Consider the following 23398-nt stretch of genomic DNA (forward strand, 5'->3'; position numbering starts at 1 on the left):
GAAAATTAGTTCTTGAGGAACCCTTTAAGTAATATTTCAAATATTTGTGTGACTCGATCAAAATAAATAGGTATTCTAATTTTTACAATATTTTTCCCACATATTTCAATAATTAATATTGGGCTTATTCAAGGTGCCCAAAACCTGTAAATAACTATTTAAATAGCCATTTGTTTTTCAGACTCGCTGTGACTACTGTCGGTCATGAACTGGAAGTTTTCAGCCTCTGTTGTTATAATACAATTACGCTGCATTGCTGTTAGATCAGCCCCTTTTTTTGTGCCCTCCTTGTCGGGTGTTGTTTACATTTTCAAATTTAAATCAATTTTGTTTCTGATTGCGGCTTAAGTGGCAGGTTCCAGTCCCCAGTTTTCAGTTTGCAGCCCCATCTCTTCTTTTTCTTTATGTTTATTGCTGCCATATGTGCTCGGTATCTGGATCTGTATCAGTCGTCTGTGTGGCATTCTCGTGTTGTCAAACAATGCGCATATGGATACTGTATCTGTATCTGGATAAATGTATCTTTTATTACCCATATATTGTGAGACAGTTGTTTTGGGTGCAGCGCAAACAATTGTCGAAACGATCCTTCATCTCCCCTCGCCCTTTATACCCATTTCGCTAGAAATATATTTTTGATTGGACTTGCCCCTGGAGACCCTCTCGAATCCCACAACTTTTTTCCAGGCCCAGTTTACATTTCACTTACAATCAATATTGTTCCCTCCTTCAATTGCAGCACATATTTTATTTGTTAAGGGGAACACTGTATTTAAAGCGATTGATTGTCGTTTATTGAAAATGCTTTGATTTGGCAAGGCATTTGCTGATTTTATTGACATATTATTCATATAAGTATAGTTTTCATTTAAAACCCATCCGAATGACTAATTACGGGTAATTTGGCTATCTAAAAAGGCAAGGAACGATAAGATAAAATAAAACAAATATTAGCTTGAAAGAATGATTTCCCTCGCCGGATAAAATACTTTTTATGGCAAATGGTTTTTATTCATTATTTCGGTTTATACGAGGATTTTAAACGAAAAATGCTACAAAAAAATTATAATTTCAATGTTATTTAAAATGCAAACGTGATTAGAAATTTGCCGTGACTTGCAGATTATTCGAGATTAGATTAGGCCTCTAAAATCTTCCATAGAACAGTAAACATCCAACAAATGCAAGTTGTGAAGTACGAGCCCTCTAAACTATCTTACGCCTGTATATCTTGGTATATGTTTTGCCAATTAAGTAGTAATACGTCACTATAGGGTACTTCAGTAGATTCCAGTAACAAAACCACCACAACTCCTATTTAATCGGAACCGTTTGCCCTACAAAAAAAAAGACCAAGGGCGTTTGCTATATATCAATTTCACAATAAACCATTCATTTTGTGAAGTGGTTCTCACTTATCTCGCTTGGATCCGGAGGATTGTTTCACATCCCCCAAGGGCAAAAAATATATTTATTGGTTTTATAAATATATTCCTATTTATTTTTCTGTCATGTCAAAATCATTTACGACACTGCGTTATGTTTCTCTATATATTTAATTAAAAACTGAAATAAACCTTATATCAATATTGATTTAGTCTATATTTTGTAGAATTGTGTATTAATTTTTACCCAAAATCATAAAATCTTTAAGTGATTCTCTTTTTTAGTGCTGAATTTTAAAGGTTGTAAACTTTTAATTGCCTGATACTTTGTATTTTATTTGAAAACGATAACAGCTCTTAAAAGAACCCAATAAAACTTTTTTACACATGTTTAGAAATTAATAATTTACACAAAACAAAAAAAATCAAAATAGTTGTCACTTTACTACTACACTCTTAGTGCTCATTTATTTAAACTACAATATATTATACAAGAAGTCTGTAATTTAGATCTTCAAGTTGACGCCGGGGTAACCTTTGGCATTGAGCCCAGTGACCTGGTAGGTGGTTCCAGCTGGTTTTGGCTGGTCGAACTTGTTGGCGGTCGTCACATACAGAATATCCAAGTTGGGACCTCCAAAGGCCACCGAGGTGATTTGAGTGGTGGGAATTTTGATCTCCAATAGGATTTTGCCAGTACTGCAGTAAAAAAAAACGTTTTTTAAATGTTCAGTTTTGAATAAGAGACTATAAACCCACCTTGGATTAACCTTGAAGACGGTGCCTCCGTTGAACGTTGCCACGTAGATATTTCCGTCTGTATCCACGGTCATGCCATCGGGGAACAATGGACCCTCGGGACGGATTTTGCGCAGATCGAAGATGACCTTTGGATTGCTAATGTCTCCGGTAGTTTGATTGTAGTCATACGCCAGCACTTCGTGGTTGTTTGTGTCGATGAAGTAGAACTTCTTGGCCTTGACATCCCAAGCCAGGCCATTGGAGATGCCCACCTTCTCCCTTATGACCTTTGGCTGACCGCCGGCCTGCCAGCTATAGAGTTCACCCTTCCATTGGGTAAAGATTTCGCCTTTGTCGGCCATGGTGCCGCCGTAAAAACGTCCATTCGGGTCGGTCTTGGCATCATTCATTCGGTTGTCTTTGTGATCCGGCTGGACCTCGAATAGGGTGCGCATCACCTTGGCCACCGCCGAGACTCCGTCCCATTGGACGATGACTGTGCGCCGGGTGCAACCCACGGCAAACTCCTGCGGCCTGTTCTCAATCGGCAGGATAAAGGAGGCAAAGACCTCGCCTTCGATTTTTGCCTTGTACACCTTGTTCTGCTTGTAATCGAAGCGATTAATACCGGCTGATTCGAGGTCCACGTAGTACAGACTCTGGCGGTCCACATCCCAGTGGGGTCCCTCGCCCAGAGCGGCATAAGAATCGGGAAGAGCTTCAACCTTGTGTGACATCTAAAATTAAAAATATATTTACTGTTTTTAATTTTCTGTTGTCTTGTTCATTTTCAAAAGCTGATAATCACAAAAACTTTGACCGAAATGGGTTATATTGTAATTAAGTTTCTATACACAGTTTATAATAGACAAAAATCGCTTATGAATTTAATTGCACATCAATGTGACACTCTCTCTTTTTTTCTCACCTTTGAGATTATTTGTTTATTGAGTGCTGGAATACTGTTCAGTCAGCTAACATTAGCAAACTGAATTGAGTCGGGTTAGTTGAAATGCTTTTATAGGGCCTCTCACACCTATACATGGAAAATTGATAAGCAATAATTTAGCTTGCTATACAATACAACTGTTATCAACTTATGACATCAACACACAAAAACACGGGCTAAATTAATAATTGAGGCAAAAGCCTTAATCTATGATTGTGCAAGTTTTCAGCCACACTCAAATTAACTAGAGTTAATTAGGTTTTATTTTCAATGAATACTGTATTGAATTTATTTGGAATAAAGTAAAATTGTATATTCTGCTGGTGTTAATACAAATTTATTTTGGAAAAAAAAGGAATTGGTTGGACAAATATATTATAACAATACTTATTGAATATTTAAATATATTCTCCGTTGTCAACACATTTTTGAGTGTTTAATTCTTGCAGTATTGGTTTTAGACTAGCATAATTAAAAAATTACCATCCAATTATTATTTGCCTTAAAAAATTATGAATAAAATAACAAAAAATGTAATATTTTTGTTAATAAATTTCTATTCCATCTTTTTATTTGGTCTTAACTTGCTGTTCAGTTTTCACAGTGATTAATTTTATATCTCCAAGTTGTCTAATCGTTTTTAAAAAGTTTTTGCATGGGAAACTATCCCAGCACGAACTTGTTACACTTATTATAGACCTTATGAATTTATAAAGTATACTATGCATATCTTTTATTATTGTTCATAAAAACATATACGTGTGGTTAATATAATTACGTTTTGCTTTATGTTTTGATTTGGTAGCCATGGCAAGGCACTTAAAAAGAGTATGGAAATGAAAGCTCGTAAAACCAGAGGTTTACCAGTACGATTTGTCTTATCAATTTCCATAAATAACCAACTCAAACTCGAGTTGTTTTTCTTTTGAGAGCGCGAGCGGGTCATTGATTAAACCTTTTGCGGTGGTGCCATGGCAACTTGGTGTTTGTGTGTTGTGCCCTTCAAGTGTCCCACTCGCCCCCACTGGAGTGGAGTGTCTTCTACGTTCCATGTAGTTTAATATTAGTTGGCGACTGCTTTTCTGTCTTGACTCCTTGGCGAGCAATTAAGCAGCCAGAGGGGAGCAGGGAGGTAAAGATAGATAAGAAAGGCCGTCCACTTGGACAGTGGGTCACTCGAGCGTTGTCTCCCCGCTTTGGTCTTTTACTGTACTTGTCCATGGCGGTTTTTCCTCTCCTTCATATGGCTCTGCAACATCAACACCAATGGCAACAACCATAATAAAAACTAATGAGTTGCTCGGTTGGAATACCCGGTGTTCGTAGTTACTGGGTGTATACCGCATTCGAGCAGTGATATGTAACAGAATCTAAGCTTAAAAGGTGTTTCTTAAAAACAGGTTATTCTTTAAAGCTTTTAAAATAAAAAAAAAATTATCTCAATCTTAAAAACTAAAATACATAAAAATAAAGAAATAATAAGACCTATAATAAATGCAGTGCTATATTATTTTCCAGTGTTTGATCTTGAAAACTAAAATGCTCTTTAAAACTGTTAGCTTTCTCTACTCAAAACTAATAATTTTTAAAAACTCCAAAGCATGGCATTCATTCATTCTACAATTTGTTGTGAAACTTAAAGTAAAGAAAATATAATAAATTTCGTAGTACCAGGTAATATATAGTCGCTGTAATCAATATCCGTTCTTAGTTGTTGTTGCTGACCGACTGATGTTGCTGCTGTCTTTGGCCCAGTGCATTACCCTTTGCCACACTTTACACGCTTGCATTCTTTTGATTTCTTTATTTCTTTTGTGCTCCTCGTGGAGTTCTGTCTTAATTATCTGTAATTGATTACATCTAAGCGGGCGCCCTAAGTGGCGATTGTTTACCTAGAAATTAAACGCACCGAACAAACAGAGTGCGTAAACAAATAAAAACAAGCGTGTGTCTAAAAGAAAAATAACTATTGCGATGATAGGATCCTCAAAAATAAAAAGACGAAGATGATGCAGCAGATGCAGTCTGTGCATTGATACACGAAAATGCTCTTAACGAACGCACTCTGTTTCCCTGAGTTTTGCTCACTCTCCATTTCTGGCTACTCTTTATTCAGCTGGCTGAATTCAAATTTCTCACTCAAAATTTTAATTAACAGGAAATCGTATTGTTTAAAAAAAAAAAAGCTTACTAAAGTTTTTTAGTATACCTAAAATATAAGGGAAGTTTATATTTTTTTGAAAATTAGTAAACAAATCATTACTGGAAACCAAACTAACACCAAGTTTCTTTTGCGTTTTTCACTCAGCGCTCACATGACTCATGACAATAAAGCGCTAGCAGCTGCCAGGGCTAGCAGTTAGCCGCTAGAGAGTTTCACTCGATTCTCGCTCTTGCTCAGCCGTTCTCTCCACCTTATTTTCTCTCTCTGTAAATGTATCTTATTCAGCAAAACTCAGCAGCTGTTTGACTCTCGCTCTGGCTGTATTTTTCTTTAGTTGTCAAACAATTGCAGAGCCGCGTACAACGCGATAACGCTTTGTTGGATTATTTTTTTCGTCGTATCTAGTACTGAAATTGTATCAACTGCGAGATACACGCATAGTCTTCTGCCTAGCACACGTGTTTCAATATTTTGTAAGCAAATATATACACAACTAAAGCGAGTGTTCAAGGGCCCCAAACAAAGAGCAGATTCTGCGTCATCTGATCTCGGGGAGCTGAATCACTTCACGACCTTTATTCACAACGCGAGTGTCAGTGAATTGTATCTGTGTGCTGCGAAGACGCGCTTCGATCGCGTTCTACATATTTGATTCCGAATAACTTAAGTCGCTCACACACAAAACAAAAAAAAAATCTCAGATCGGATCTGTTTTTGCATACTAAATAAATCAATAAAAAATATCAAGTTTTAGTGCCAGGTATTACGAAACCCCGGCACTAAAAGTGAAATTTCTAACGCAACCACCCGAAAGTAGCTCCCCCATAGCAAAATCGAAAAATATTTATCTCCGTGTGTTGGCAAAAAAAAAAAAAAAGAAATGAAAAGTGACTTGTGACCATATCAGAGAAATCAAATGATTTCACATTCGAAATATCAGTAAATTAAACCTAAATAAACCCACTTAGACGGTGCAGCGCTTTCATTTGGATTAATCAATTTTCATTTTCGGACAACCAACCAACAGGCATGCGTGTACAGCGATTCCCACATTCTACCGAGACCCGTTTTAAATGAGATTTAACTAGATAAATGGTGCGTATCTTCAAGCCTATCTAGTTTGTATAAACCAAATACGCTTTAATAAATTGAATTCCTTAAACACCAGTTTTCTCAAATTGCTAGCGGAAGTCGAAATCACTTTAAATCCGATTTTATAACCGATCATTGCTATGATACGATAAGAGCTTAAGTTTGGCAAAATTTCTAAGAGGCTTTTTTTTTTTTTAGCAAATGGTGTTCAATTGGTCAATTTGATCAATTTTATAATTATATTTCTGGATTTTTGTTTTTGAATTATTGTTTTTTATAAATGTTAAAAAAACGTATAGTAAATATGTTTCTAAAATTGTATAGAAATATAAGAAAGGGTAAACAATCAATATGAAATATTGTGAATATTGTTTATGGAAAATCCCTTGTATTTCTTCGATAATAATAATAATTTATGAATAACACATTTGGCTCATTCAGACTGACTATATCATAGTATGACTTAGCAATTATTTTTTCAAAGACAATTTCCTTTGGGCTGCAATCGATTCTAGCAAATAATAGTTGCTGTGAAGGTTTATATTCTAAGTTCATCCACCTCTGATACTCCCGCATTCCGGTATTAACCTTGCATAACAAGAATAATTTACCATCCCATACCACCCCAATTCCAGCCTGCATTTTTTGCACTGCACTTTTTTTTACCCACTTCATTTTAACCCACCCCATTTGTAACCTTCTGCGTTTACTTAGCTAATTACACAGACAAGCTACGAAATGACCAAGACAGCGTTTCTGCCTCTCTTTCGCTCCTCACTATATTTATCTTGTTAATTAAGAAGATAGCTAACTACTAGTTAATTTTTAATTGTTACGAGACGGTAATTCGTATGCAAGCCAACTGCTGGGACTTTGTTTAGAGATCTTAAGAGGTTGTTATTATATTTTTTTCCAGACTTCTACTGGACTCACTTGTGTCATTCATTTCGGATTGATTATGCACGGTCTTGACTCGGTTGAAAGCACACCCCTCTGATAGTCACATACATATTATTCAACTACAGGCATTTCCATGCGGGTTTTTCGGTTTAACTTCCCCCGTTAAGTCAGTTCGCTATATAGCAATTATAATTGTATTCCACTCGCTTCATATCTGTGAAACATTGTATGGGTACTTTGTGGGTGTGTGTTTGTGTTTCTGCCTTCTTTGTTTGACTTTTGCACTGCTCTGTTGGCATTTTTAATTGTTTTGGCTGCGTTTTGTTCGCTCTTTTATATTATTGTTTGATTCAGCTTTTTTTCCCCCTGATTGTTTGTTCGGTGAAATTTGTCCCCAAAGCTTTGCCCATTTAAATTTTCCAGCTAAATTAAAAAACAAAAACACCGAACTTAACTTGTTTCAACCAAACGTTAGCTAATTAAGTTCTCAACCCAATTGGTTGCCTTTCTTTTTCCTCTTTAATTTTTAGTTTTTACTTTTGTTTTCTTTTCATAGCTAATTGCTTTATCTGGAAATAAAAAACAGAGCAGACATAAAAATAGAGAGCAAAACTAATTGAAAACGATTTCTTATTGCGAAAGGTTTTTTGGAGAAACGGTTTGAGGGATACTGTGGAGATTTGTTAACATACTCGATTGTAAACTTAAATTATATATATAATTTGACCACCTAATGATTTTGTAAAGTGAATTACTCGTATTTACATACATTTTATGCCTTTTGATTTATGCATTGATTTTAACAGCCCTAGTTCTACCCTTGACATTAAAATAATCGTAACTTCACTATTTACACACCTTTTCAGTCCGCTTCTTGCAGTCTTCCACGTCCTTTAAAAGGCAGTCCTTGATTTTAACTTCACAGGACTGTTTAGACTGTTCTTTCTGTTTTTGCTCTGCTTCCGCTTTAGCTTGTCTTTCTTTATTCAACTGCAAGCATTTTTTCTTAGGACAATCATTACTGGGCAGACCCGTTTCCTCCACATACATGGCAATGGCCTTGCGAGCCGCTTGGATTGTCCAGCAATGGTATTCGTGGGTGCCGTGAGAGAAGTTCATGCGGATCAGCCGCATGCCTGCATGTATGAGCTCCAGAAGGACCTCAGGACAATTGGATGATTGTCCAATGGTGGACATAATGCCGCTGAGATGCAACCTTTGAGGTGCGGCTTGAAACTGCAGCCCAGATTGGTAGTCCAGTTGGGAAGCAAAGGGCCCACAGTCCAGCCGAAACTTCGGCGGTTCCTAGCGGAGCTTGGTTTGACCAGTGATTGATTAATTAAATAAATTTCGACTTACCACTTTCTTTTTTCCATCACCGGCATAGCAGCGGAATCCAAGGATCGAAAGGAAACTAGGGCATTTAGACACAACGCTGAGGGTCGCCCTCTGGCAAAGGTTTCCGGCGTAAGTCAGAATTTTGAAAAATTTTTAGGAATAAAAATAAAATATTGAAAATTGAATCTGTCAAGTCCTAACAGTTTAGACCAATAGAGAAAAATCAGTGATCAGCATTATTTCAAGTTTGAAGAAATAAAAAAAAAAGGTTTTTAGTTCGAGCAAACACCTCACACACCTTATTTTTTCATTTGCAATACGCCTTATCACAACATCCGAAACCAATAAACGTTTCATACATATACTCAGTTGTGTGTTGCGTTGTGCCTAGTACTCATATCAGTCTCTTTTTACAACGAATTTTCCATTCTGTTTTGACTGTGGTTCAGTAGACTGATTCATTCATTTGCGCAATTTGTCCAACTCATCGCAGTTATTGTTTTGTTTGCTTAGAACGCAAATGCATTTGCCCCAGCTGTTTGAATAATAGAGTGCAGTAAAGACATAGTAGGCAAGTTTCAACCTTGAGGTCCTGAAAAAGTTAAATAAAAAGCCCGTTATTTGCACTTTGTTCGGTTGTTTAACGACCGAGTCGTAGTCTTTGTATTTCTGACTTGTGATATTTCGCACATTCAACAATTCACATACATAAGTTCGCACCCCCTTATCCCCGTATCTGGGAAATGGCACAGTGCCGATAATATATGCTTATATATACTTCAATTTATTTTTTGATTTATTTGCAAATTAAGTCGTATAATAATATTATAATAACTCGCTTGCAATTGTCATGTGATTTCTCGTTAAAAATAAATGTATTCGACTGCTGCGTACCGATTTATGATGTTTGACTTAACTTTTCTGTTTAATGGGTTTTCTTTTTTGGATATTTAAATATTCCTGTATATTTTTGTTCAACTATTTGGATTTTAAATAAGTGGAAAGTATTGTTAAAAAACGTTCAATCAATATAAGTTTTTTATCTAAATCCTTTGCTTTACATTCCTTTGCATTTTGGTGTATTTTGGTTAATGAATGATTTGTCATAGAAATAATTTATACACTGATTTGTTGAATAATGGATATGTACTTTATAGTTTAACTTTTGGTTGATTGTTCAATTTCAGTTTTCATTTTCGGCTTGCTTTTGTGCTCGTGTGCTTTTTTTTGTCATTGCCTTGCCATTGTTCGCTTGACTTTTCTCACTCTTGTGCCCTGTTCTACTTTCTATGGCGCTGATCCGATCCATGGGTGGATTGAAAAGTTTCACGGATATCGCTCGGGCACACGTAGATGCCGGGAGTCGGACTGTATAAATCATCATAATTTCGTAACAATTGAATTTAGAGCGTAATTGCCGTAAATAAGACGAAATTGCAATGACTGAGAAAAAATAATAATCAAGAGTCGGCTCGAGTGGATTGGAGTAGAGTAGAGTAGAGTGGAGTGGAGTGGAGTGGAGCCAAACTAAATGGAGTCGAGGTGCAGAGCACGAGCCGCTGGCCCGATGGGAGCATTGAGCCAAGTCGGGGCATAAATTGCGCTAATAAAGCGCACAATTAAAGTCACCATCGCCTGCGTTCCGGCGCTGTCGTTGAGCAAATTGGCAACACTTTCCAATCGAAACGAGTTGCAGATTCGCTGGAACCAAACTTCTTTTTGCCGCTCTGATGCTGATTTGGCCATTTTCAAAAATAAAACACAAAACGAATTTGGGTTAGATGAGCGAGTTACCCAGAAAGCTGTATCTCATCGGTGCAGCGAATTTTTGTCAAATATGTTTGCCCGGTTGCTTGCAGCGAGGAATGCGGAAATATTGTTTCTTTTATTTTCATTTTCTTCTCTGTTCAGCTGCTTTTGCCTATCTCTGTTTACGTGCACTTTCCTCGGCTTTTCCTCCCGCTTTTCACCGCATCTGCATCTGTTTGTTTTGAGATATTTTCGCGCTGCCGTTTTAATTTTTTTTTTCATTTTCCCCCTTTATTTTCAACAAGCTGACGATGATTTCGTGCTATATAGTATGTATGTGGTGTTGCCATGTGGTGGCCAGGCAGATGCATTTTCCACACATTTTCTTTCGTGCATGACATTAAAGTTTTAAATTTAACAACCAGCCAAATGCCGGTCTGCTCGTTCTTCGTTTTGTAGATAGTTCCCTCGCTTTGTTTTTACTCCTTGCCGATTTGACGACACTTAACTCTTGCGAGCACTTGTGAACTTTGCAAAGTGCGTCAAAAGTCGCGCCCCACTTTCCAAACTCTTAAGTTTAAAAGTCAATATGTTATTTTGCTTGCAAAAAATTCATTGATTAAAGTTTCAAATTCTGGTTAATCGAGAGCAAAATCAAAAACTTTTTGCTATTAATAAGTTAAAACGATTTTGTGCGATTCCTCTTCCTCTATAACAAATTATGTATTTGTTTGATTTGGTATATTAAAATTTATATATATTTATTTAAAACTTTAAAATACGTACATATATTTAAATTACAAAATTATTATCTCATGATTTGATGATTTTTATAGATATACAATTTTAACTTATTTTTATAAACTGACTAAGCTGAAAAACTGCAATGGCAAGTATTTTCGGATTAATAACTACATTATTTTAGGACTTTGACAGTTTTAAATTAACGACCCGATTTCACCAAAGCAACGTAAATTAAAATCAAGCTCCCTTGTCAACAGACATTGCGCATACGCCGCATTGCACAGCAGAGCAAGACGAACTGCATTTTATTTGGCGCTTGCTCGCTGAGCTTGCGTGCCCAGTGAATGGCAGTCGCTGTCTTAATTCTCATTCCCGTTTCGTTTATTTTGGGAACTCTTTTCTTCAGACAAGCAAGTCGTGCAAATGTCAAAAAGTGTGACAAACATTTTGTGGAAATTCGGTTCATTATTCGACCAAAGTGACCCCATTCAGAAAACTGATTACAGCGATGATTACCAAACCCAGACAGTCTGCCCTCAGCACGCTTCTAATTTCTAAGAGCCGGGCTTTCTTGAAGCTTGGACTTGGCAGTGTCTTCATCTCCGTTGCCGGCCGGGCACGATTTACTGCCACATTTAGATTTAAACTTGAAAATTTGTTGATGCAACTGGCATTGCTATTTTTACCATTTTTACCATTTTTACCAGCACGTTCTACAAGTTTTTGCGGCTACCTGCCGCGCTACGTGGGAAGTTGGAATGGGAATAAAAATGGTTTGCTGCAAATGTTTGTCCAAACTGAACGCATTGTTTGGCCGTCATCGCTATTGGCCAAAAGGAAACGTTTTCCTTGGCTGCCTTGAAGCGCAACCAAGTTGTTGACTCGACGGCCGGGTTTGTTGACTTGTCTCTCGATTTATCTGCGTGTTAATTTGAGCAATTAACATGGTAAATTAAGGAAGCACCAATTCGCCGTAGATATTTTCAACATAAATACACACCTAAGGCTGCTCGGGTTGCTTGTTAACCTGCCAACTACAACATGATCAACATCTCATTGTCTGCTTTTTTCTCCTTTTCTGTGTTTTGGTTAACTCTTTGCGTTAAAACAAGCCAAACAGTTAACGTAAAAAATGTGGTCTAAAAGTGAGGGAATGAGGAAATATAAGTAAATGTTTTTAACAATTAAAAAATTAATTTATTTTCAATTAATCCCAAAAAAGTAAATCAATTAATCATTCGTTTTGATGTGGCAACAGCCTGAAATTAAGTTATTAATTAAAAAAAATTAAGTTTGTTTGGAGTCAGTAGGAGTTTTATAAACTATACTGTTGTAGGAAGTGAGTTGACTTATTATAAGGTTTAATCTTAATGTTTTAAAATATAAGCATTTAATTTAGTATAGCTTATTTGGTAACATATTTCATGTTGCACAGCTTTGGAATAAACTACCATAAAATTTATTTAAATGTTTATCGATTTAATATGGCAGAAACTACTTCATAAAAATTCGATTACTCACTTATGTTGTACACATACATAAATACCAAATAGTATCATTGGTTGTTGGCTTTCCTCTTGCATTGCCCACTTCCACACTAGTTTTTAATGCTTTTTAAACAGAGTATAAAAAGCACCTTGCGCCCAGTTAGTCATTCGGCACACACAAACTTGTATATATAAATATAGCCACAAGCCCCGATATGGCCGGTATACAGTTAACCAATTGTTAACCCAAATGTGCTGCCAACTGATACGAAAAGAGAAGGGGCGCGGCACGAGCCGAGGGGATCCATCGAGGTGCGCCTGCGCACAGCACATTGCCAACTGATTTGCTGCGCATTGATTGAAGGGTAAATTACACCTTGCCACATGCGATTCAATGCGATTCGATGCGAATCAAACCGATGACGGACACATGAACGGCAGACCGAGCTTACTTTTCCAGGCCTTTGTAAATGCTTTTTTTTCGCTACATAGAGATAAAATAACCTCTCATTTAATTTTGGGAAAATTAAACGAATTAAGGATTAACGGATTAAAATTTCACAAGAGCTAAAAGTTAGTTAAATGTGAAAGTATCTATTGGATATTTTTTATAATTTTTTATTTATTTATAGCACATTGACAATTTTTAGTTATGAAGACGCCTAAAATATAAGGTCGTTTACAAAGCTTTTAAAAATATTACAAGAAATGTGTTTTAATTGTTTAATAAAAACAAAAGCCACCCTTGTCTTTTTCTTAATTTAGCTTAGGATTATTTTAATACTTTATTAAAATGAAAGCGATTTTTTCTCGGTGTAGACGCTTTCCTCTTTACTTGGCAAATATGTATCCAAAAGATACTGTTAGCTACTGCCGCTACGGCCACCGGGCGAATGTTATTTGTATTTGTAGAATTTTGTGTGCAAATACAAATTTTTCGCTCGCAACTATTTGTAAATTGCGTCACCTTCGCCGAAACTTGGTTTTTGGTTATGGTTCGCTAGTGTGTCCATGTTTGGATGTTTAGAGCGCCCTCTCTATTTCTCCGACTATCCGACAATCGGTGGACGTATCTGTGTATCTCAGGGTGCGAGTATCTGTGTCAATCGCTTACACTTGTGTCTGTGCTGCGGCCATAACTGCATACATATTTAATAGCATTTCAATGTTGTTTCGTTCCAAGTGCGCTGTCACGTAATTAAAGTCACATAAACATTTGAATAGGTTTGCTTGAATGGTTTTACTTTTGAATATTTTGATTTTTTTTTGGCACATTTTTGACAATACGCGTAGGCATTTCGGCTAGACTGAAATAGATACTTCCAGCCACAAAAATAGAGCGTCGTAAAGAGTTTTCTAAGTCACTTGCTATGAATATGTAATTTACCATTGGTTCCGTGTCAATCGGTATGAATAATTGTTTGCGATTATTTATTACTTTAATCAAATTGGGTTGGTTGAGTAACGTTCTTACAATAAAACTATTGAGATTTAACTCAATCGAGATTATGACCTTATGACGTTATTAATACTGCAAAATATCTAATTTTTTTAAACCAGCGAAATCTTGTAAGTAAACATTTTCAATTAAGCCCCAAGCAGTAAACGTAAACCCTTTCTCTGCCATTAGATACTATAACATTTGAAAATATTCCTTATTTTATTTTTCGTTTTGGTTTAATTAACTTAAAAGTGACTTGCAATGTCTATTCGATTGTCGTTAAAAAAGGAAACACTTTTATTACTCATTTCTTAACGACTGGCCAGTGGCAGAATTTCCCTTTTAATAAATAATACCTCACCGCCGTTTTGTGGCGTGTTGCCAGCGGGGTCTTTTGGGCCAATGCCACCGAATGGCAAAAAGTTTATGACACTGAGACCTGGGTATACCTCATCATCAGACATAAGCCAACACAAATTGACAGCCGTTACGGATATGATGATGACCTCATTTCCAGGGCAAAAACAAATCTTAATTAAGTCTTACTTTTTTGGTTCTGATAGTTAGCAAAACTTCATTTTCGCTCTTCACTGATTGAGAATGATGTGTTTTTAATAATACCATTTTTTTATACATTTAAGGAGCTGCTACATTTCATAGCAGACGATTTTTAGCTGCCGGCCAATTTTGGCTTGTGATTTTTTATTTTTAAATAATTGTCGCAATCAAATGTAATTACAAATGCATTGAAGTTGTCCGTTTGTGTTTCCTTTCTGCATGGCAATTACAAAATAAGACAAAAAGCAAAAGCAAGCCAAGCGCTCAATTATTGTTGCAACTTGCAACAGGCAGCAGCAGCAGCAACACCAGCAACACCAGCAACAGCAACAACTGCCGACTGTTGTCGATGCGGTAACATGGCTCAATTTTGGTTGCTGAACATTATTATTATTTCGCATTTGCGAACAATATTTGCTTATTGTTCGAAAAGATCGGCCGACACAACAACAACTGCAACAGTTATGGCAGCAGCAGCAACAATAACACCAACAGCAATAGCAACAGCGGCGGAAAGTAACAATTGATCATATTTTGGTCAGACAACAGAAATGGGAAAAAAAATTGATAGACTATTACTAAAAATCTTAAAAAGTTTAATACTCTTACTAAGAATCTATATTTTTACTAAATAAATTATAAAGATTTCCATTTTTAATAATTATTTTAAATTTTTTAAAGCTGTATGTTGTTTCAAAACATAAATGTCTTGATTATTAATTTTGTTCTGCGTTATTTAATATACGTGTATGTTAAAGTAAAAAATAAAAAATGGTATTGAAAAATATAAAAAAAAATTGAAAATATAATAAAAATGTATTGAAATACAGGTTTAAAGGTTTTAAATTGCTTTAGAATTGCCTAATGATCAATTTAATGTAAACAAATATTGATTAACTTAACCAAATTTAATTTGACACAGCCAAATGCGGGTTCAAAGGTTTTCAAATTGCTTTTAAATTGCCCAATGTATGATCTACGTGATGGCTGCTAAAAGGCAGCGACAACCTTTTTGGAAAGGGCATGACAAACAGATAGGCAACCCAAAAAAACAAAACAAAAAAGAAACCCAGGCACCGAAAATAAGGCAGTTGGGCCGGCAATCGGGCCAAGATGCATCTCGGCTAACTGTAATGTCGTCAGCGATCTTGGCTTGACGACGCCATTATGAAATTGCACTGGTACGGGTACCAGCCGCCATTCAACAGATCCGAGGTTTGTTTTCTTTGTCGGACACTTTTCACCTGCTCTCCCACTCTGTCTATTGTGTGCCAGGCCATGCAAATAATGCCCCAGCCACCACCGCACGCCCCAAAAAAACAAAAAAATAGAAACAAACGCGACTCCGCCATCCGCTGATGGTTGCGCCTGTCCGCGGGGCAATCGTCGTCCAGCTGGTGCCACCAGTGTTGAATGTTTGCACTTTCGGATAGCTCACTGAGTCAGTCAGTCACTCAGGTTGGGAGCACTGAGAAAAAAAAAAGAAGAAACATTAAATTCTTTACAACTAATATCTGTCAAATTGTATTTTGCTAAACATTAAAAAAAAATTAAAATACATCTAATAGTGACATATGGCATTTAGTCACATTATCACAAAGTTTTATAATTTCCAAACTTGTCCTTATTATTCTTAACAATACTATGTGACTAGTATTGTAGAGAATATAAAACTCTTACCAGTTATTAGTTTAGGTAAATTATTTAAACATTTAGATTATAAATGGCTAATTTTCTCTCTGTGCAAGCTGGCAATCGCAGGGCCCGTATCTTAAATTGGTAACCATTAACCATCTAGCATTCTCCGAGGCTTTTCAATTTCATTTGCGCAATTATTGTGAAATTAAGATGTTTGCTCAGACAACGTTCGCTTCTCCTGCTGCTGCTATGTTGCAGACACATTGGTAACTTTCTACAGGTAGATTCATTAGATTTTAGCCAGCTCATGTGAACTATTCCCCAAGATAAGATATGCGAGTGAGCTAATTATGTCTAGGAAATTGTTCAGACCCAACTGACACACAAAAAAAAAAAGGCAGAGACTTAGAGCCAGAGAAAAATGTGTTACATATAGCAAAAACAGCATCTTTAGATCTAAAAGAACAAAACTTTCACCCGAAAAAATCGGATACAAGCAACTACAACAATGACAGCGAGCAACGGGCCAGCTGCTGCAACAGTTTTATGGCTTAAAATTCACACTCTTAATTGCCAACCAGAGTGTGTATCTCTTAGATACTCAAGCGCAACGCATCTCTACGCATGTGTGACCGACCGACCATCAAGAATGATTGTAATTATAAGACTGGCCCAGAGCAGAACAATGAAAGAGAAAATTGATAGTTAATGCAACTGCAATTGGAGCTGTGCAGGTTAATTGAGCGCATTAAGCGGTTCATAACCGAGATTTCTCCAGACTTTTCTTTGGTTGGGGGCCCGACCTTAAGAAACATACTGTAGATCCGGCTTCTTTGCTTTACTTTAAAATTATATTAAAATGCCACGATGAGATAAATAAATGTTATTTTATTAGTATTAAATATACATGAAGTAAAATTAAAGAAAGTGTACAATTGAAATCGCTAAAATAATACTAACATATACCCTTGAGCATTCAAATATATTACAACAGACCGTATACCATTACGATGTGTGTTTATTTCTCTTGAAGAAAAATAAACAATAAAACGCGAATCATGAACCATCAAAAAATGTGATGGTACCAATTGGTACAATACAATGTTTTTATTTAATTTATTTAATCTTATTTTAACCGCTGGCTTACCATACATTGTTTTCAAATTCAAGATTTATGCACTTAATGCAAATGACATAATATTTATACATCCGCGTTATTCGATACGGCTTTCGTGGGCTTTTGAGAATCGACTCAATCCAGACGGAATAACAACGAAATCATTGCAGGCAATAATAGTGTTTATTAATATTTTTCCAGATTGGAAGTGCGTACGTGAGCTCGTTTCAAGTTTCGCGGTCGGTGGCATTTGTGTATTTGTGTGATAATTCGCAATTGGAGCTGCAACGAACACACACCCACTTGCGGTTGTCATCTCCACACACACACAGATACTCACTCGAACCCGCAGATAATTTTCCAGGTCTTACGCTTAAGTAGGAAAAGCGTTCGTGAGTGTAAATTGTGTTAAGTTCTTTTTGGCTTTCTCGCCGCACCGGCTTTCTATTTTTCCCGATGCCGTTGCTGCCACAGCGGCAACGTATCTCTTGTTGCGGCTGCTGTCTCAGTTCTGACTAACGACAACCGTTTGTGGGAGTAGGAAGTACCTCCCTTGCCTCTGTATCATTGTTTTAGCATTTTTATTTTTTTTTCTTTTTCGGCGGCAGGTTTTCTCTTTGCGAGATTCTGGAACGTCATAGTTGGTTCTTCCCGAGGTCTTTAAAATTACTTACTAATGATAATTAGAGGCATTATTTTCCCATTATTCTTCGGAAAGTTGTTTCCCGTAAGCAGCGTTTCTGTTGGTTTTTTATTGCAATTAAAGCGTCGTTTAACTGGGCGTGGGAGCTGCCGATCCAAAAAAGATTTGACCACCGCCCATCCGCCCCACCCAAGTCAAGTGGTAATATAGACATGACACTTGATAAATGATCAGGATTTTTTAATTAAAACCGCAAAAATTAACTAATGGTTTTGCATTGTTTTCGATCTTTAATTTTTTTTGCTCTTTTTGAATTGCTTTCTTTTTTTTTCAATTAAAAATAGTGGTCATGCACATTTTATAAATGAGTTTCGGTTCAACGGAGCTTTTGATTATGCAAAAAAAAAAAAAAAAATTGCAATAGCCACATATATGTGAGCTCCACTTATTGGCCAAGATTAACATTGGCTGCTGTTTGCGCTTTGTTTGCCAACAGATTCAGACTGGGATTCAGCAACATCATCATCTTCATCATCATCGGGTCTTCAGTTGCCGCTTCTTCGGCTTTTCAGCTGTTTTGTGCCTTGAGCTTCCGACTTTCTCCAAACACATACCGCCGCACGAATATATATTGTATGTTTGCTTGTATACACACTTGGTTAGCTTGGCGTTATAACAAATCCAGAGTGTGTGCTCAGTTGCTCTGCCTGGCCAGCTGCCTAATGATCCGTCTATGTTATAACTTATATGCAAACCGGCTGCCAAATTGAAATGTGCACGGACTTTGGAGAGTGTTCCCCTCAAAAGATCTCCATCTCCCTTGGCCTTTTGCCAAAAATATGTTTTGTTTTCCACAGCATTTGATGTTTATATATCTGCCGCCAACTGTTGTTAACAATTTGGTATTATAAATTTCTAGATATTACGAAATTTTTCTGTTTTAGGGCAGAGAAAACAATACGTCATATATGGGGGCTCATAACTATATTAGTTTTTAATTAATGGTGTTTTATAATTATAATTGATAAAATAGCTTATACAGACTGATTGGATATTTATTCGGATTTTGGTTTTAAAGTTTTTTGTTCCCATCACGATTAATATGAAAGTTATTTATAGAAACATATCAAAGAGAAACAAAATCATTATTTATCTTGGATTAACAGTAAAGCACATAAACAGCCATTTAAAAAACCAACTTTTTTTTTAAATCGTTACCAATCTAATCAAACGATCAGTATATTTGGGGTTTATTTATATACAAATTATTATTCGGAAAGAATTTTATCATAAATATAATTATTTATCTTTAATCAACTGTTTATCTAACCATATTTGTTTTCTTTATTTTTTGCAGGTGAGTTCACAATGCAACGTGTGTAATAACAATTTTCTGTCATGTGTCATACTGCTCAAAATAAAATGCCTTTTGTCACAATGGTAAGAAAGAGCATTTAGAACCTCAATTTTTTTAATACCCTATCTAAATAGTAATAGAAACTTCGCCTTGTCGGTAATTAAAAATCAAAACTTGTTTTCAGCAAAACTTGTTTTATTACTACACATTGGTAGAGCTATGATAAGCTCAGCTGATCAAAATTGTGCAGATTTGCTAGCACTTAATAGGAAACCGAAATTGGATGTTTATGAAAAGCAATCAAAACTATGTATTTTTACTTTCAACTTTATATATAGAGATTACGAAAACTAAGGGATTTAGTTTGTATGAAAGAAATACAAAAACAGAGACTAACAATCACCAAACCACTATTAATGCAGGTATATTTAATTTTTTAATGCTTCGAGATTTTGCAGGTTATTATACCCTTTTGAGGGCCAGGGTATTCAGAAGACTTACTCATTTTATTGGGCAACCAAGCGGGGCCTGACCAAGGAGCTTGGCTGTCGTTTTATGTTTCATGCGAATCGCAGAAATGAACAAAAATGTATACGTGCAATTATAATAAATTATTTTTGCGTGGATTAACGAGTTAATGACGGTCGCTCCGGTGGAAGCCGAAAAGAGCGCGTGTTTTTAATTGTTAAATTGCTTGCAAGAAAACAAGGCAGCGCCAGACAACTGAGCTTCAGTCAAACCACATTTACGTGGATGTTTGCCAAATTTGTGTCATGCCCCAAATAGGATAAATCCGCAAAAATAATTCCGGCTGCTGGCCGAATGGCACTTCCCCACGAAACGGAAACGGATGAAAGTGTATTTTTTCAAAAATTGATCAAATAAATGCTGCACACGACGACGAGGCTTGATGATAGCGATGCTTGATGCCTGATGTTTGGCCAGGAAATCCAAGCAGCAACATGGCCAACGCTTGTCTATGGCTATATTTAGCCAGCCAGCCAGCCAAGTTATTGGCAAAGTCTGCCGTTTTGGGGAAAAGCCGATGTAAACAAGTCCGCTGCTGTTGCAACGACCTAAATTTACCGTAAAATTCATGAGAAAAAAAAAGATACCTCCTTCAAGTTGGTCGATTCGTACAGCTGTGGTCAGATAACTTAAGAAGTCGTATTGAAAAATAATCTAATTCTATTAACAACAAAGAAGTATTAAAATTATACATTTTTTTAGTTTTAGGTATATATGTTTTTTTACTAATCAATGAATGTCTACTAAACTAAATCTTAAAAAAATATTATTTTGCATTTTTTTTTACCGAATCATTTCCGTTTAAATTATGTATTTTTTTTAATTACCACTATTTAAGACTTGAGTCTAATCGCAGACGAAATTAAATTTGTTTATACAGCAACGGAAAAATTTTTAATTAGCCAAACAGATTTTCCTTTCTGTAATGTTTTCAATAAAAGTGGTTATCAGGCTTAAACAAAAAAAAATGTTTCTTTGTAAATGAAAAGTAAAAATCCCGTTCTCAGGGTTATTTTTCTGGCCGCACCTGTATGTTTCGAAGCTGAGGAAGGCAGCGGGTGCAGATTCTCTATGTCTCAGGTGTCTTGCGATGGCCAGCTGTCGCAGCATTGCAACAAGTTGCCAGCGAAGTTGTTGCCGTCGCCAAGGTCATCGTCGTTAAATGTGACCAGCATCCTCTTGCTGCTGTTGTTTTTTAAGGTTTTTTTTTTTATATTATTGTGTATGCCTTTTTTTTTGGAAGCTCTTTGGCTTGGCCATTTTTACCAGTTTGACAAGTTTTTTGCAGTCACTTGTCTGTGCTCGCTGACTACTTGGGCTTCTACTCACAACATCTTCTTGTCCGCTTCTCAGATTCTTCGATGTTCTTGTGCTCGTATTTCAATTTCGGCCTTTTTTGTACACGTTTTTTTTCTGTATTTTGTCTGCAGTTTTTGTTTTTGGTGTTTTACTTTGCCCATATGGCGCCGCTTTAGGTGTCCCCTTTGCATGGGAGCTCAGTTAAAGCGGAAAATTTATGACCTCCACAAAGAAAGCTTCCACGTACTATACAATTTCATTATGAATTATGCACAGCCATGGCCTTTTCGATAAGGCAACGACCTTTCAGCGTTAACTATATATCAATTACGAGAGAAGTTTGTTCAAATAATGGAAATCAGACATTTAAGCATACATGGTTTTATAATTACAATATATATCTATTTTTAATAAAAATTATCAAATTCAAATTGCCTCTAAAGAAAACTTTTTAATTAGCTTTCATCGTATTGACTATTTGTTTCAAAATGTATACCTACTACCAACTATCAAATGTAAATGTATATCTTATTAACAGACCACAAGTATTGACAAATCATTTATATAAATATAAGGCATTCTTTTCGCTACGAGTATTCAAGAACATTAAAAAAGTATATTTAACAATAAAAACCTCCCTGAATATTCCTTAGTGCTTAGAACACTTTTGCCTGAGTCATCAAAAGGATATTTCCACTGGGGGCAAAGCTAAAAGTCAGGGACATGTGAAATGGAGAATAGAAAACTTGGAAAACTTACAGGAAAACCGCAGACCCCAAATGCCAAACCCCTAACTGGCCCATCGGAAAACATTGTTGAGCAGATAGAGGCAGCGCCCAGCTATTAACGGGCCCAACAAGTCCGACATGCACACCCCAAATACCCAGTGAACCGCAAATGTGTCGCTGCTCTTGCCGCCACTGTCAGCGCGTCGTATACTTGATGTGTATTTCCAGTTATTGGCGGCCGCATTTATCGATCGGCATGGATATTAGTCGACGTCCTCATTTGAAGCTAACCACTGAATCGCCGTCTCTGTCTCTAATAGCCTTTCGAATTGTATTTTTTTTTCTTATTTTCGCCAAGTTTCTGCTCTCCTCAGCGCCAGTTAAATAGCAAAACCGAGTCTAGGAGGCTGGCCAGCATGCAAACAAGTCTTTTATGGCGCTTTTCCAGTGACAGTGCATCACATGGCCATGTTTGGGGCTATCTGTTAACTGTTTTTGTAAGCCAACTTAGTTGTTTGTTTTGTTTTTTATCAATGAGGCAAAAATAACTGGTTACCGCAAACTATCATGCACTCAACTAATTAGTGGCTTGAATTTGTTTTTTCTGTTTTGAAAATGTTTAATTTTCCAAAAATATTGTAATAATGTGAGGATGCACTTTTCTTAACTGGATACGTCTTTTTGCCTATTGTGACAAAACTCCATAAAATAACAAATGGTCTTGTGTTGGCCAACAAAGTCGTGACCAAGAATATTAAGCTCTTCTTTATCTTCAATTTTTTTTTTGGCTGAGTGTTTCTTTTTTGCTTAAATCTGCAAGTTAAATGCGATGCTAAAAAGGTGAGCATTAACTTTGTAGTTTTTCTGAAATTGTTTACTGCTTCGTACTTTAAATGTTGGCTTCTAGTCAAGTACTTAATTTTTGGAAGTTGTTTGGTAAGTGGTTACAGATGGAACATTCAAGGGGTTAGCGAACTATAGTAAGAGGTAAATTGTATAGAAACTAGGTTTCTATTTAAAGCGAATTTTTTTATCAATTGATTTATTGCTAAAGATAATCTGTTAAACTTTGGCCTTTTGATAGGCTGATACTAACTAATCAGTTGCCTCGTATCTGTTTCAATTTGATGCCAGCTACACCAAGTAAACTCATCTAATTGAATTGTTAAACCAAAGCCGTTGTTCGCCATCGGTAGCCTTAATGTTTTATTTTGTGTTCTCGAAATTATTTGCCGCCATCAGCAGATCTGAGTGAGCTCAATTGCGGCGATTAAAGTCGCGTTCGTTCGGCCACGGCCATGCAAATGCCAGAGCGCCTCTCTAATAGGCTTGGGCTTACATGGATTTGGGTTCGGATTTGGGCTTGGTCGGCGGCGGCATCATCCACTAAAACTGAAACTTGCAAGGCCTTCGGCTGACGTTCTCCAGCTATTACATTATATTACATTAAACGAAGGTAAGCGCTGCTGAATGTGCTTGTGTTACATAAAAGCTAATGAAAATGCTGGGAACTCCAACACTGTTGCTGCCTCATTAGCCG

At 36.5% G+C, this 23398-nt stretch overlaps 2 protein-coding genes and 1 long non-coding RNA gene across 8 annotated transcripts in view; 1 reads left to right on the top strand and 2 right to left on the bottom strand.

Annotated features, from left to right (window-relative positions):
- The window catches only part of LOC108150315 (serine-rich adhesin for platelets), a 56203-nt gene that overhangs the window by 2842 nt on the left and 29963 nt on the right, over positions 1-23398 (top strand). The window contains exons 1-2 of one of the 4 annotated variants that reach the window (XM_017278449.2): positions 5563-5712; positions 6267-6334. The exons of the other annotated variants lie outside the window; for them this stretch is intronic. Coding sequence (XP_017133938.1) covers positions 6332-6334 — 3 coding nt within the window. The 5' untranslated portion in view covers positions 5563-5712; positions 6267-6331. Of the gene's footprint in view, positions 1-5562; positions 5713-6266; positions 6335-23398 lie in introns of those variants that run through there. 4 annotated transcript variants of the gene reach the window in all.
- On the bottom strand, positions 1823-8726 carry LOC108150339 (regucalcin). Of its 3 annotated transcripts, XM_017278469.2 has the most exons (4): positions 8591-8726; positions 8090-8536; positions 2145-2863; positions 1823-2084 (listed from the first exon to the last, which is right to left on the bottom strand). In XM_017278469.2, the coding sequence occupies exons 2-4, from the start codon at positions 8426-8428 to the stop codon at positions 1892-1894; spliced, it is 1251 nt and encodes a 416-aa protein (XP_017133958.1). In that variant the 5' UTR covers positions 8429-8536; positions 8591-8726; the 3' UTR covers positions 1823-1891. The 3 variants fall into 3 exon arrangements, with proteins under 3 accessions (XP_017133958.1, XP_017133967.1, XP_017133974.1); XM_017278478.2 differs by lacking the exons at positions 8090-8536; positions 8591-8726 and adding an exon at positions 3055-3127; XM_017278485.2 differs by lacking the exons at positions 8090-8536; positions 8591-8726 and adding an exon at positions 3059-3085 and having other exon boundaries at positions 2145-2865.
- On the bottom strand, positions 11059-13297 carry LOC121467586. The gene is made up of 2 exons (XR_005977644.1): positions 12063-13297; positions 11059-11981 (listed from the first exon to the last, which is right to left on the bottom strand). It is a non-coding gene; the product is annotated as an uncharacterized LOC121467586 (long non-coding RNA).

Source organism: Drosophila elegans, unplaced genomic scaffold (genome assembly GCF_018152505.1).
Source record: "Drosophila elegans isolate 14027-0461.03 unplaced genomic scaffold, ASM1815250v1 contig_476, whole genome shotgun sequence".
NCBI classification, from domain to species: domain Eukaryota; kingdom Metazoa; phylum Arthropoda; class Insecta; order Diptera; family Drosophilidae; genus Drosophila; species Drosophila elegans.